At 30.9% G+C, this 17,257-nt stretch overlaps 1 protein-coding gene across 1 annotated transcript; it reads left to right on the forward strand.

Moving 5' to 3' along the window:
- The first annotated feature begins 1,029 nt into the window (after positions 1-1,029).
- On the forward strand, positions 1,030-16,751 carry lrrc71 (leucine rich repeat containing 71). Its single transcript, XM_056480336.1, has 14 exons — positions 1,030-1,181; positions 1,513-1,620; positions 2,417-2,509; positions 2,582-2,657; positions 2,732-2,806; positions 3,937-4,005; positions 7,144-7,303; positions 7,403-7,486; positions 7,572-7,766; positions 7,846-7,921; positions 8,001-8,074; positions 16,222-16,354; positions 16,436-16,524; positions 16,599-16,751. The coding sequence occupies exons 1-14, from the start codon at positions 1,094-1,096 to the stop codon at positions 16,734-16,736; spliced, it is 1,458 nt and encodes a 485-aa protein (XP_056336311.1). The 5' UTR covers positions 1,030-1,093; the 3' UTR covers positions 16,737-16,751.
- Positions 16,752-17,257: the final 506 nt, after the last annotated feature.

Raw genomic sequence — 17,257 nt, forward strand, 5'->3', positions numbered from 1 at the left:
GTACGTTTATATGAAATTAAATGTTTTCAGAGCATTACATGTTTTCAGTGCTTTTTTGTTTTGTGATTGTTTTAAAAGATTTACATATAATTTGAAGTCATTCACAACATGGGAATTTTATAAGTTTACATTGAGCACACTTTCAAAACTTTCCAAAATATTCTTGAGTAAATACAATGAAAAAAGATGCAAAATTGTTTATTTTTGACCACAAAATTCACACATATATGAAATATTAAGTTTGAATCTTTCCAAAACACGTTTAGCAAGATAAATTCTATGAAGTGTTTTGCATGACACTTCTTTAATTTTATTATTTATGTAAAACTTATTTGTCAACTTCCAAGCTTTAACTAAAGAGATATGATCAAATAACGAAAACCAAAAATATCTTGCTGTAGGTAGAGACAACAAAAAGAAAACATAACCTTATTCACTGTTGTTTTAAAACATCAATATTTTCAATAAAAATGTTTTCACAAGAATTAGTTATGCTATTCCCTTCTGAAATACAGTTTTAAAAGTTTTAAAAGCGGACCACCAGAAGCACGTAATTGCAAACAACCTATGTGTAGACGGTGAGCTAAGATATTTTTTAATGTATTATGTGCGAATCATAGATAGATAGATAGATAGATAGATAGATAGATAGATAGATAGATAGATAGATAGATAGATAGATAGATAGATAGATAGATAGATAGATAGATGTGTGTGTGAGTGAATTTAGCCTAATAATGGATGTCTGTCTTGCAATCAGTCATTTACAGTTTTGTCTTTGTTTAAGTATTTATATCTGATTTTGGTGACGGTAAGAAATAAATATTCTTTAATTTTCATTTAAAAACAATCTATTTTTAATGCGTTGTTTGCCGCCCTCCGTTAGATGGCGCCAAAAGTAACCGTTGTATTTCAAGAAACCTGTTGTTGGCATGGCAACAAAATACAACCTGAGCTGGTGAAAAAGCTCGAGCTGAATGAGCGGTTTCTTTACATTAATTTCAATATTATCATTCTATTTTATTTTAATCTGGTTTTAGTTTTAAAACCAAAGTGAACCTAACCCATACTAAAATAGTTCCCCACATTAAAGATGAGAAAGCGAGTTGAGAAGCCCTCAAAAGAGAAAGTGGACAGGGTCGATTCTGCAATTGAGGAGGAACCTAAACGTAAAACTGCAGGTATGTGACTGTATAAACTAAACAGACTCACTAGATATTAGTGTCAGGTTTAAATAAGCAAAATACACTTTAAATTAAATACCAGACACTTTATTAGCTGCTTGTATTTGGATGGACCCCACTAGCCTTCAGAACTAGTTTAATTCTTCATGACACAGTTGTGGCAGTTTTGTCGACTGCACATCCATCTTGAAGATTCAAATATTTGACAACTCTTTATTGTTTTCCTATTTAAAACAACTGACACGGACTGAATATGTTGCATTTTGGCCCACAAAAGTATGTAACGACTACTAAATCAATGTTTTGTTGCTTTTATAAACTACACTAGATGACTACCAGTGTTCAGGACATCTACAGCTGGACTTCACCGAACTGTGTAAGCTCATGGGAGTGAAAGAGATCCCTTCTGTCAAGCTGAAGCGGCCAAGGATTCTGGGTAAACACGGTTATTAAAGCGATAGTTCACATAACAATGAAAAATGTGAACACAAAGCAAGATATATTGAAGAATGTTGGCTTGCATAGTATTTTTAGTTCCTATTATGGATGACATTCATTCCTTCATTTTCTTTCGGCTTAGTCTCTATTTCAGAGGTCGCCACAGCAGAATGAACTGCCAAATATTCCAGCATATGTTTTACGCAGCACATGCCCTTCCAGCCGTAACCCATTATTGGGAAGCACCCATACATTCATTCACACACACACTCACACACACACACACACACACACACACACACACACACACACACATGTTATGGACAATTTACTTTATTCAATTCACCTATAACGCATGTCTTTGGAGTGTGGTGGAAACCGGAGCACCCAGAAGAAACCAATGCCAACATGGGGAGAACATGCAAACTATCAGAAGTGCCAGTTGACCCAGCCAGGACTTGAACCAGCGACCTTCTTGTTGTGAGGCAACAGTGCTAACCTCTGAGCCACCGTGCACCATTATGGATGACAAAATGTTTAAAATATTGTTTTGTGTTCAACAGAAGAAATAAATTCATAATTTTAGAACCAATTGTAAGTAAATAGTGAGGACATTTTCATTTTTTAGCCTTATGAATGAATTTTTACAGTTATACTGCCTCATAAGTAGTTATTGTGTCTCAGAATATCACATCACAAAATACAAACAGATTTCCTAATAAAAACAACTGATGCTGAGCGAATGATGATCTATGTTTGAGATGATCTATGATGATGATCTATGTTTTCCTTAGAAAGCAGAATGACAAAATGGTCCCCTGGGCGCTGCCTTCAGATAGAGCTGGAGAAAGAAGAGCACAACAACGTGAAGGAAGTCAAGATATCTGGTATGACTGATGTTTTTTTCTTTGTAAACTTTAGGATTGAGCTGTATCATTTTTTCTCCTTATTTTTGACAGGATGGACAGTGGATGAACTGATGCTACGGGTGCTGAGCAAGTTATTGCCATCTCTCAGTAATTTACAGTGCTTGCGGTAAGCTTTTGAGTTGTGTGTTGTGTTTGTGTAAGTATATTATGTTCATTTTAATGAATGGTTATGCTTTGCAGCATGTGGTGTATAGGTCTGACAGATCGCACTTTCACCTCTATGAAAAACACAGTGTCTTTGTGCTCAAATCTCAGGTGAGAAAAGTCAAATTGTATTTTAGCTTACCCATATTTACTTTTTTAAAAACTATTAAATAATAAATATAAAAATGTTAATGTAAGTTGTATTTAAAATAAGTTAGCTGACGAAAGTTCTCATGAATGGATTGGAAATGTCTGATTTGACCATATTTGGAAGGGTCGTAAATATTAATGTGGTCTTATTTTTACTTATATTTTTAGATTATATTATATGTGTAATTGTATTTATTGTAATTTCTTTTTAAAATTCTACTTTTTGTATTAATATCATATTTTATGCACCTAGGGTCTGAGGGTCATGCAATTTCGATTCTCTGCATGTCCTGTTCATGTGGCTGAATTGACAATAAAGCTGACTTTGACACACTCACAAATAGTGTGATTCATCTGAAAAATGTGCAAATTAACCATATTCAATCCAATTAATCACTCAATAAATATTTTAACAAATTAAGTAGAGTAGAAGAGGTGGAGTGGAGTAGAAGAATGGTAGAGAGATTTATATTTGCAAGGAGTGGGATACCTTTAAGCCCCTTAAGTATCGTAATTTGCTCGTAAGTTGTGTTGTATATGAAATGTAGGCCAAACTATAATTATACTTGACAAAAGGGGATAAAATGTGAATGTAGGTTGTATTTCCAAATCTTAAATGATCGTCTTTACTTACATACATACATCATATACTTATAAACGTGCTTTACAACAGAGGCAAAGGATATAATCAGAAAATATTCTAAATGTAAATGATGGTGCAGTGGGTAGCACAATCGCCTCACAGCAAGAAGGTCGCTGGTTTGAAACCCGGCTGGGTCAGTTGGCATTTCTGTGTGGAGTTTGCATGTTCTCCCTGTGTTGGCGTGGGTTTCCTCCCTCCCTCACAGGTCCAAAGACATGTGGTATAGATGAATTTGGTAGGCAAAATTTTCCTTGGGTGTATGTGTGTAAATGAGTGTGTATAGATGTTTCCACTGCTTGAAACATATGCTAGATAAGTTGGCAGTTAATTTCGCTGTGGCGACCCCAGATTAATAAAGGTACTAAGCCGAAAAGAAAATGAATGAATGATAGTGGAAAATGATAATAGATACTGGAAAATATAAGTGCCAACTTATTTCTTGGTATAGGAAAGTGGTTTTGGAAGGCAACCCACTCCCTGAGCAGAGTTACCATTTACTCCTAGGGGAGGACAGCATGTGAGTCTTTTACATTTTTTTACACAGACACACACTTGGTGTTTATAATATATTCTGTTATTTAGAAGTTTGTGGACAGTGTGTTTTTTAAAGAAGTTACTGAAATTACTGAACAAGGATGGAGTTTAAAGAAATGTGCAATGTTACAAACAAATGTCAATAAAAATATTAAGCATATACAGTATGAAACATATTTTCATCATTGACAATAATGAGAAATCCCTAATTTCTCATCCATTCAAGTTTTAACAGTCGGTATCCATTAATATAAACTGTACTTTCCTTAAGGGTAAGGTTAATGGGTTGCAGTTTGTCAATTTCAGGCCTCAAACATAGGTCTGGATGAATTAAATGTCTCTATTTCTGCCGTATGCTTTTAATGACAATTTGGAGATGGGTTAGGTGGTGACGTGGAAATCTGCTAAATCAACTTGAGTCAGACAATGAATAGAGCATAGCAAAAATCTGTTTATTACAATAATTCTGCAGGATGACACCTATTACACACTCACAGAGCGAATGTGTAAGAGACTAAACCTCTGTTGCTGTGAGTTTTTATACCCCTCAGTGCATGTAGACACAAGGTCATGCAACACTTTGGAAAGATACATCTCCACTTCAAGAGAAAAGAGCTTTCTGTAGTCTATTTATCTGGGACTGTTACAATGTGAGTGGCTTGGTCTTGGCGGATACATCCTGCTTTTCTATGCATTCTTCAAACTAAAACAGTTGATCGTTAGGATTTTCCATCATAGTGTATAAACCCTCTTTTATGTAGGTGTGGGTCTCTGTAAGGTAGTTGCCTTAAACTCTTATCTGTTATTTCTGGACATTTGTTTATGTTCCTTCCCCAAGATTCAATCACAATGTGACACATATCCCTTCGCACTGTTAGATTTTTAGGGTGGCTCATTGGGTATTATATATATAAATATAATATATAAAATAAGTAAGCTGACCAAAGTTCTTGATGAATAAAATGCAGTATAGTTCTTCAGCAGCGATGTTAATTCATCATCCTTCAAAGATCTTAACCCAGATATCTGTTTGTAAGACAGTACTTTATACCAGTTACTTCAAAGGATCCCCCTACACCACCATAGGGTCACACCTATGAGTTCTTGTACGCCATTTGGTTTATACCCTTTCAGATGCAGATACTTATTTGCATGAAACAGGCCAGACAAAAGGAGACATTGCCATAAACTGGTCATTGAAGTTTCTTCTCTCCATTATTCACCATGTAGCCTTGATGAGCATAAGACGTCATTTACATTAATACGTTTTCGTTTTAAAATGCTTACACTTTGCTACAGTTATGCCTTCCGTCCACACTACCCCAGAGTTCTCGAGCCCTGAAAACGGAGCATTTTGGAAACGCTGCTCTGTGTCAGTGTGGATAGGGGAAACAGAGGCATCTGAAAATGGAGGCGTGGCTGCCGACATTCACCTATCTGATTAAGCGTTTTCCCCCGATACCTTAATACTCAAAACCCACAATACTACTTAATAGCCTACACAAAGTTCAGTCTTGCATCCTTTTCTTCTAAATTCCAACTTCGCAAGTTTGAAATGGAAAACAAACTTCCCAGGACATGTTGGGTAAATCTTCAAAGGGAACAGTGTAGGCTACTTTATAACATCATTCACATCACTCTGGCTATCTTAACAAAAAACTGAAAACATGATATAAGGAACTGTCAATTTTTATTTTGATATTAGCAACTTAACAGACACCAAAATGTTAAGACATTGTGTAGCTACATATTTATACGACCGTCATCTTCAATAATAATAATCAATAATGGCCATTATAAATGTATAATGTACAATAAGTTTATATGTTATAGGAAATAAAGGCAAGCAATCAGTCAAATGTGCAGAATCAGTGTACGTGGTTACATAAATTAATATTTTAACTAATCTTTGCGCTCAGCCAAAACATGTTACTTGAGAACAAGTAATAGATTCAAAAGATCAAAGTCAGGGAATATGTCATTAGATTAATATCACGTTTAACAAATATAGAAAGATTAGATCCAGCGGTAGATCCTTGATGAATCATCCGACGTGCACAGCTCTCACCTAGGGTTCTGTGCTCAAAGCACCCGCTGACTACCTGGAGCTCAGACATGCACATACGCAACAGCACAGGCTAGAGTGTGTGTGTGGTCACATGATGTGTGTTTTCAGCGGTGTAGTAGCTAGGTGAAACACCAGTGTGGACGTAGAGTTTTAAAACTAAAACGTATTAGTATATACGGGGCCTAAGAAACTCTAAACAGACCTAAAACGTTTAATTGATACTAATAAATGCTATTTGTTCACCCAGATTTAGTTTACAAATATGTCCCTAAAATACAGCTACAGTGATAGTTACTCATCTTAATCTTAAACTTACTCATTATAAACTTACTCATCATTTGCTCCATAATGAAAATTATTTTGGAATTTTGGAAGCCAGTAGCCTTGAAATCCATTGTAGGAAAAAAATACTGTGGAAGTCAATGGTTACTGGTTTCTAGCATTTTTTATGGGTGTTCAACGAGGGCATTCAGAGTAAATTATGTCATAAATATTATCACATTTTTACTTTCTTACATTTGAAGTAGCCCTCCTGAATTATTAGCCCCACTGTATATTTTTGCCCCAATTTCAGTTTGACGGACACATTTCTAAACATATTAGTTTTAATAGCTATTTTTAAATAACTGATTTATTTCTTAAAGTGCAATTTAAAGGCTTAAATAGGTTAATTAGGCAAGTTAGGGTGATTAGGCAAGTCATTGTAAAACGATGGTTTGTTCTGTAGGCAATCAGAAAAAATATAGCTTAAAGAGGCTAATAACATTGACCTTAAAATAGTTTTAAAAAATTAAAAACTGCTTTTATTCTAGCCAAAATAAAACCAATAAGACTTTCTCCAGAAGAAAAAACGTTATAGAAAATACTGTGAAAAATTTCTTGCTCTGTTAAACATCATTTAGGAAAACCCAAGAAAAAAAATCACAGGGGCACTAATAACTTTGACTTCAACTGTAAATGTTTCATAATAATATACTATGTCCCTCTCATTATGACAAAATGTATTATTCCTAGCTAACTCTGTCAGCTCATTTCAAATGATGTTCATGCTAGGCTGACGGACTTATCATTACGAAACAATCGTATCGGAGAGGAAGGAGCTCGTCTGATTGGCTCAGCTCTCTCTAACACACACTCTGCCAACAAAAACCTCCTATCACTCAACCTGGCCTATAATAGCATTGGTGATGCAGGTGCCCTTCATATTGCTCAGGTATGTAGGATTGAAATCTGTCCATCTGGCATTTCTAATAATGTCAAGACTGCACATATTTCAAATTGAGTGTATTTCATGATTGTCCTCATTCTAAAGGGTCTGCGTTTAAATCGTTCCCTGCTATGTTTGTCATTATCCTACAACCACATAGGAGATAATGGAGCAGCTCGTTTGGCTGAGGTATAAACATATTTATCTTCTATTAATGACTACATATTATCTGCCTAAATTTTAGACTGTGAAACGTCTGTATTTGGTTTTTTAGGTTCTTGGCCCATTTGCTCTGACTCATGAAGAGATCGTTGAGAGGAGGAAGCTTTTAATTAAAGGCGACCAATCAGAGATGGTCCAGTCGTCTCTGGTTAGTCTTGCAGACTCACATGAGCAGGCCCTTTCTGTCCCCAGCAACTCTTCACTGGATCAGATCAGCAAGAGTGCAAAACACACCACCAAAAAAAAGGTAGATCATATATTGTTGACTGAAAGTTGTTGTTTTCTGACACGAAAAGAAGGTCTTGATTTGAAACTATTGTATGTAGGACACTCCTAGGAAAGAGGAGAAACCAGCGCAAAGTCCAGCAGCAAAGAAAGAGGAGGGAAAAGTGGCCAAGAAAGGTAGTTAAACTACTTTGACATCATTTATTTGGATTAAAATCACATTTTATATGCAGAGTGTTTTTCGTTTTTGACCCAGATAATAAAGCGTCTCGTAGTCAGACTGGAAAAGTAGGAGGCAAAGACAAGAATCTGCCAGTATCTGAGCAAGAGGTAAGACAAATAAAAATAGTATAGATCAACATTACACCATATAGATGGCAGGTTTAATAAAATTTTATTTGTGAGTGTTACACTTACATAACTTTAATCTTTTTTTTCTTACATTTTTTATTAGATTTGAAACATTTAAAGGTGCCATAGAATGCTTTGATACAATATAGTAATTTGTTCTTTGATATCTACATAGATGGTATGTGGTAGGGTTGCACAATAGTGGAATTTGGTACCAGTCGGAACTGAAATTTTAAAAACATCAATTTCCCTGCATTATAGAGCAAACCATATTACTGGCATAACACTTAACAGATATGTAAGCCATGCAATTTCCAAAACTGACCCACAGAAGTTTGTTACTGATACTCTGCTGGCTGATTTGCATGTTTTTATTCTAATCGGGAGCCGTTTATGTTTCATTTAATTAGTCTGTATTGTGTAGTATTTACTACGGTATGTGTTTTTCTGTCATTTCGAAATGCCACTTTATTTTCACTTTGTGCCACTCTTTCAATCAATGTGTTAGTTGGACAGTATGTACAGTTGAAGTCAGAATTATTAGCCGCCCTGTCTATTTTAATTAGGCAAGTTATTGAATAATGATGGTTTGATCTGTAGACTATCGAAAAATATATAGCTTAAAGGGGCTAATAATTTTGTCCTTAAAATGGTGTTTACAAAATTAAAAACTGCTTTTATTCTAGCCGAAATAAAATAAATAAGACTTACTCCAGAAAAAAAAATTTCAGACAACGTGAAAATTTCTTGGCTCTGTTCAGTTCAAAGGGGGGCTAATAATTCTGACTTCAGTATGTGTGTTCAACATGTTGGTGAATTACATTTGTTTGAGTGGGTTATATATTTAAAAACAGGGAAAACATAACATTATATAACATTATAACTAGTATGTAAATATACAGTAATATACATGTAATAACAGACTTTTAATTTGTGTGCAATTACTGTGTCGTTATATTGTATTTACTATGTCGTTACATTGTAATTACATTGCTATTACATTGTAATTACATCCAAGATAATATTTATTAACTTAAATGTTTCTTTGTATATTTCATGTGCAGTATTTGTTTATTTATACATGAATATACGCAGTGCATATGTAATTACAAACTTTTATTTTGTATGTAATTATTTTGTTATTACATTATAATAACTATGTAATATCAATGTAATAACTTTGATCTCACATTCTAATTGCGCTGTTACAACATTGTAATTACATCTACGATAGTATTGTTTTTTTGTACCTTTAATGTACAGCATTTGTGTGTTATAGTTATATAGATATACACAGTACACATGTCATAAAATTACAAACTGTTATCTTGGGTGTAAATTCTGTGTCGTTACTTTGTAATTACGTTTAGTTTAAATTGTAATTACATTCAAGATTTACAAAACCGTTAGTATATTTCATGTGCAGTATTTATAGTTATATACCTAAATATGTACAGTACACATGTATGTAATATGTAACTACAAACTTTAATCTTGATTTATAAACATGTTAGTACGTGTGCAATAACTGTGTTGTTACATTGTAACTACATATGTCATTACATTGTAGTTACATCCAAGATAATATTTATAAACGTAAATGTTTCTTTGTATAAAGCATGTACAGAATTTAGTTATTAATAGTTTTATATGTAAATATACACAGTACACATGTAATAACAGACTTTTATCTTGCGTGCAATTACTGTGTCATTATATTGTACTTACTATGTCATTACATTGTAATTACATTGGTATTACATTGTAATTACATCCAAGATAATATTTATAAATTCAAATGTTTCTTTGTATATTTCATGTGCAGTATTTGTGTATTTATATGTATATAAATGCAGTGCATATAGAATAACAATCTTTTATTTTGGATATAATTACTATGTAATATCATTGTAATTACTATGTAATAACATTGTAGTAACATTGTTCTCACCGTGTAATCATGCTGTTATAACATTGTAATTAAATTATTATAACATTGAAGTTACATTTACGATAGTACTGTGTTTTTGTACGTCATGTGCTGTATTTGTGTGTTAGTTATATAGATATACACAGTACATGTTGTAAAATTACAAACTTTTTCTTTGATGTAATTACTATGTTGTTACATTGTAATTACAATGTTGTTACGTCAAAGATATTTATAAATGTAAATGTTTCTTTGATTATTGCATGTACAGTATTTGATTATTTATAGTTGTAAATGTAAATATACACAGTGCACATGTAATTCCAAACGTATGTACTGTATTGCATCATAATTACATTGCTATTACATTGTAATTACATTCAAGATAATATTTACAAATGTAAATGTTTCTTTGTTTATTTCATGTACCTTAGTTATGTATTTTTACATAAAAATATGCAGATATATAATTACAAATTTTTATTTTGGATGTAATTACATTGTTAAAACATTTTATAACATTGTAATTACTTCTATGATAGTATTGGCAATGTGTTTTTGTATATGTCATGTACAGTATTTGTGTTTTATAGATATATACATATACAGAGTACAAGACATATGTAATTACAAACTTTTATCTTGGATATAAATTCTTTGTCGTTACATTGTAATAACATTGTGATAATCACATCCAAGATTTGCAAACGCGTTTGTATATTTCATGTACAGTGTGTATTTATAGTTATATACCTAAATATGCACAGTACACATGTATGTAATATGTAACTACAAACTTAAATCTTGATTTACAAACATGTTTGTATGTGTGCAATAACTGTGCCATTACATTTTAATTACAAATTTCATAACATTGTAGTTACATCCAAGATAATATTTATAAATGTAACTGTTTCTTTGTATGTCATGTACTGTATTTGTGTATTTATAGTTGTTTATGTAAATATACACAATACACGTGTAATGTAATGTAACTACATTGCTATTACATTGTAATTACCTCCAAGATAATGTTTATAAACTTCAATGTTTATTTGTATATTTCATGTACAGTATTTACGTATTTATATGTAAATCTACGCAGTACTTATGTAATTACAAACTTTTATTTTGGATGTAATTTCATTGTCATTACATTATAATTACAATGTATTTACATTGTAGCTACATTGTTGTAACGTTGTAACTACATCTATGAAAGTATTGTTAAGGTGTTTTTGTATATTCCATGTACAGTATTTGTGTTTTATAGTTATATACATATACACAGTACACATCATATGTAATTACAAACTTTTATCTTGTATGTAAATTCTTTGTCATTACATTGTGATTACATTGTGATTACATTGTAATCACATCCAAGATTTACAAACGCGTTTGTATATTTCATATACAGTGTGTATTTATAGTTATTTACCTAAATATGCACAGTACACATGTATGTAATATGTAACTACAAACTTTAATCCTGATTTTTAAACATGTTTGTACATGTGCAATAACTGTATTATTACATTGTAATTACATATGTCATTACATTGTTATTAAATTGCTATAACATTGTAATTATATTGCTATTACATTGTAATTACATCCAAGAGAATATTTATAAACTTAAATGTATCTTTGTATATTTTATGTGCAGTATTTGTGTTTATTCGAAAATATACTTATTGCATATGTAATCACAATATTTTATATTGGATGTATTTACTTTGTTGTTACATCATAACTACTATGTAATAACATTGCAATTACTATGTAATAACATTGTAATTCCATTGTTCTCACATTGCAAATACACTGTTATAACACTGTAATTACATTGTTTTAACTATGTAATTACATCTACGATAGCGTTTGTGTTTTTGTACATTTCATGTACAGTATTTTTGTGTGTTAGTTATATATACACAGTTCACGCCATAAAATTACAAACGTTTTTCTTTGATGTAATTACTATGTTGTTACATTGTAACTACATTGTAGTTACAGAAAAGATATTTATAAATGTAAATGTTTCTTTGATTAATGTGTGTACAGTATTGGATTATTTATAGTTGAAAATGTAAATATACACAGTGCACATGTAATTCCTAACTTTTGTACTATGTCATTACATTGTAATTATATTGCTATTACACTTTAATACATCCAAGTTAATATTTATTAACGTAAATGTTTCTTTGTATATTGCATGTACAATATTTGCTTATTAATAATTTTATGTAAATATACAGTGCACATGTAATAACAGACTTTTAACTTGTGTGCAATTACTGCGTCATAACATTGTAATTACTCTGTCGTTACATTGTTACTACATTGCTATTACACTGTAATTATATCCAAGGTAATATTTATAAACGTAAATGTTTCTTAGCATATTTCATGTACAGCATTTTTGTATTTATATGCAAATATTTGCAGTGCATATGTAATTACAAGTTTTTATTTTGGATGTAACTACATTGTCATTACATTATAATTACTATGTAATAACATTGTTTTTAAATCGTAATTAGCCTATTTTAACATATTAACTACATTGTACTTACATGTATGATAGTATTGTCTGTTTTTATACATTTCATGTACAGTATTTATTTGTTTTAGTTATGTAGATATACACAGTATACGTCATATGACATTACAAACTTTTTTCTTTGATTTAATTACAATGTTGTTACATTGTAAATATATTGTAGTTATAGCCAATATATTTGTGAATGTAAATGTTTTTTTAAATATTGCATGTACAGTATTTGGTTATTTATATTTGTAAACGTAAATATACACAGTGCACATGTAATTCCAAACTTATGGACTATGTCATTACAACGTAATTGCATTGTTATTACATTGTAATAACATCCAAAATAATATTTATAAATTTCAATGGTTTTTTTTTGTATATTTCATGTTCAGTATTTATGTATTTATACGTAAATATACGTAATACATATGTAATTACAACCTTTTATTTTGGATGTAATTACATTGTCATTACATTATAATTACAATGTATTAACCTTGTAATTATATTGTTATAACATTGTTAAAACATTATAATTACATCTATTATTGTATCGTCAATGTGTTTTTGTATATTTTATGTACAGTATTTGTATGTTATAGATATACACATATACACAGTACACATATATAATTACAAACTTTTATCTTGGATGTAAATTCTTTGTCGTTACATTGTAATTACATCCAAGATTTACAAACGCGTTTATACATTTCATGTACAGTGTGTATTTATAGTTGTATACCTAAATGTGCACAGTACATATGTATGTAATATGTAACTACAAACTTTAATATTGATTTATAAACATGTTTGTATGTGTGCAATAACTGTGTTGTTACATTGTAATTACATTAATCATTACATTGTAGTTACATCCAAGATAAAATTTGTAACATAAAATTTATAAACTATTGCATGTACAGTAATTGGTTATTAATTGTTTTATATGTAAATATACACAGTACACATGTAATAACAGACTCTTATCTTGTGTGCAATTACTGTGTCGTTATATTGTAATTACTATGTCGTTACATTGCTATTACATTGTAATTACATTGTAATTACATCCAAGATAATATTTATAAGTGTAAATGTTTCTTTGTATATTTCATGTGCGATATTTGTGTATTTATACGTAAACGCAGTGCATATGTAATTACAATCTTTAATTTAGGATGTAATTACATTGTTATTACAAAATAACTACTATGTTATAACATTGTAATTACATTTACGATAGTACTGTGTTTTTGTACGTCATGTGCAGTATTTGTGTTAGTTATAGTGATATACACAGTACACGTCGTAAAATTACAAACTTTTTCTTTGATGTAATTACTATGTTGTTACATTGTAATTACGTTGTAGTTACAGCCAAGATATTTATAAATGTAAATGTTTCTTTGATTATTGCATGTACAGTATTTGATTATTTACAGTTGTAAACATAAACATACACAGTGCACATTTAATTCCAAACTTATGTACTATGTCATTACATTGTAATTACAGTGCTATTACATTGTAATTACATCCAAGATAATATTTACAAACCTAAATGTTTCTTTGTATATTTCATGTACAGTATGTATTTTAACATAAATATATGCAGTACATATGTAATTAAAAACTTATTTTTTAATGTAATTACGTTGTCATTACATTATAATTACTATGTAATAACATTGTAATTACATCGATGATAGTATTGTCAACGTGATTTTGTATGTCATGTACAGTATATGTGTTTTATAGATATACACATATACACAGTACACATCATATGTAATTACAAACTTTTATCTTGGATGTAAATTTTTTGTCGTTACATTGTAATTACATTGTGATAATCACATCCAAGATTTGCAAACGTGTTTGTATTTATTCATGTACAGTGTGTATTTATAGTTATAAACCTAAATATGCACAGTACACATGTATGTAATATGTAACTACAAACTTAAATCTTGATTTATAAACATGTTTGTATGTGTGCAATAACTGTCATTACATTTAAATTACTTGTAATTTCATTACATTGTAGTTACATCCAAGATATTATTTATAAACGTAAATGTTTCTTTGTATATGTCATGTACTTTATTTGTGTAGTTATAGTTATTAACGTAAATATACACAATACACATGTAATGTAATTACAAACTATTATATTGAACGTAATTACATTGCTATTACATTGTAATTACATCCAAGAATATATTTATAAACTTCAATCTTCCTTTATATATTTCATGTACAGTATTTATGTATTTGTACGGAAATATATGCAGTACATATGTAATTACAAACTTTTATTTTGGATGCAATTACATTGTAAACATTATGTATTAACATTGTAATTACATTGTTATAACATTGTAATTACATCTATGATAGTATTGTCAACGTGTTTTTGTATATTTCATGTACAATATTTGTGTTTCATAGTTATAAACATACACAGTACACATATGTAATTACTAACTTTTATCTTGGATGTAAATTCTTTGTTGTTACATTCTAATTACTTTGTGATTACATTGTAATTACATCCAAGATTCACAAACGGGTTAGTATATTTCATGTACATTGTGTATTTATAGTTATAAGTAAATATGCACATGACACATGTATGTAATCTGTAACTACAAACTTTAATCTTGATTTATAAACATGTTTGTGTGTGCAAAAACTGTGTTGTTACATTGTAATTACATATGTCGTTACATTGTAGTTACAACCAAGATAATATTTATAAATGTAAATGTTTCTCTGTATATGTCATGTACTGTATTTGTGTATTATTATACGTAAATATGCACTATTCATACGTAAATATGCACAGTACATATGTAATTACAAACTTTTATCTAGTGTGCAATTACTGTGTCGTTACTTTGTAGTTACATCCAAGATAATATTTATAAATGTAAATGTTTCTTTCTTACAGTATGTAATTGCATCTATGATAGTATTGTAAATGTGTTTTTTGTATACTTCATGTACAGTAACGTATGTTTTACACTGAGAATTGAAGATTTCAATTGCAAAAATTTTAAGAGATGGTGGCAATTTTCACAATCAAGAGATACAGTATAATATTCCAACTTATTATCTGCATTGAATGATTTTTACAGTGACTAAAGGGATCATCTTCAAGAAAATACTTTCTGTATGAAATTTGTACAAACTCTATACTCTAAGCTACATTTTTTATGCTTAGTAGAAGTGGATGAGTTGACAGAGAAGCTGACTTAAACTTGCTCTGAGAAACGCTGTTGCTTTCAAACATTGTTTACTTCACTAAGCCAGTTTAATGGTGAAGGGATTGAATTCAATTGATTTCATGCTCTTTCACGCTTATTATTCAACTATTAATAAATCAATTAATTCCTTACATTTATAAATCACTTTTCTGGATGCTCAACGTGCTTTTACAGATGTTGAAGGGAATCTTCTCATCACAACTGTGTATAACTATGCATAGATATATCCTGATTTTCATTATATGGCACATTTAATTCAAATGTTGACTCATATTATCATTTTGCCGTTTTTGATGATAACATTTTCCAAAATAAGAAGACAAAGATTGTTCTTGCCAATTAAACATATTTCCCATTAACCAAGGGAACATCTTCAAGTCAGGCTGTGGAGGTGACAGTTGACACAGTGATTCCTCTATTGGATCCTGGAATTGTGCACACTGGCGGAAAAGTCATTCATCCTGGAAACACATGCCTTACATCTTTAAATCTTTCAGGTGATTTCATTTCAGACTTAAATTTCATTTCTCAATGAGACTCAAATGCTCTACCTGTAACTTTCCTTTCTCCTCATTCAGGAAATGAACTAACCGAGCAATCACTCAAGGTGTTTCTCTTATCTCTGGAGAGCCAATGTGAAGGTGGACTCCTGCGGCTTTCTCTGAGCGTAAGTATCATCCTCTTATTTTTAAAAAAGCTCATTTTTAAAAGCGTCTCTTAATTTAAGCTTTGTTTTTTCAGAAGAATCATTTTCCCTCAGATTGTGAGACCTTCCTGAAGATACAGGAAATGATGTCTCACAAGCATCCTCTAAGCAAAAACAGCTCTAGTCAGGTGGAGGACGAATATGGTGAAGCCAAGACCATAAGCCCAGCCTAACAGTGTAACTTACAAGAAAAGACAAATGTACATGAGCATTTACTGTTTCAACTCAGTTATATCATCATTATAAGTCAATATTTTGTTAAATCGTTCTTTATTATTGGTATTATTATTATTAATATGACAAAAAGTATCTGTTGTCCGTTTCATTCATTCATTTTCCTTCAGCTTAGTCCCTTCTTTATCAGGGGTCTCCACAGCGGAATGAACCACCAACTATTCTGACATATGTTTTATGAAGTGGATGCCCTTCCAGCTGCAATTCAGTACTAGGAAACACTCATACACTCTCGCATTGACACTCGCACTCATAAACTACAGCCAATTCACCTATGTCTTTGATGTCATTCTGGTAGAAAAGGCAGACAGAGATGGTTATCTTTTATCAAGGTTTATTCAAAACAAAGTCACTAATCACAAAAGAATTTAAAGGGTTAATATATATGCTGTTGTGATCTCCGTTCACAGCAATAGAAGTGTAAACAGTAGATGTTATCGATCTCACTTGAAGTTCACTC

This window comes from Danio aesculapii, chromosome 19 (assembly GCF_903798145.1).
Source record: "Danio aesculapii chromosome 19, fDanAes4.1, whole genome shotgun sequence".
NCBI lineage: Eukaryota > Metazoa > Chordata > Actinopteri > Cypriniformes > Danionidae > Danio > Danio aesculapii.

Excerpts from the sequence above, each read along its gene's own strand:
- lrrc71 (XM_056480336.1), top strand. The coding sequence starts at position 1,094 with ATGAGAAAGCGAGTTGAGAAGCCCTCAAAAGAGAAAGTGGACAGGGTC. Across the intron at positions 1,182-1,512 it reads ACCTAAACGTAAAACTGCAG|ATGACTACCAGTGTTCAGGA; the intron begins GTATGTGACTGT and ends AAACTACACTAG. Across the intron at positions 7,767-7,845 it reads AACACACCACCAAAAAAAAG|GACACTCCTAGGAAAGAGGA; the intron begins GTAGATCATATA and ends TATTGTATGTAG.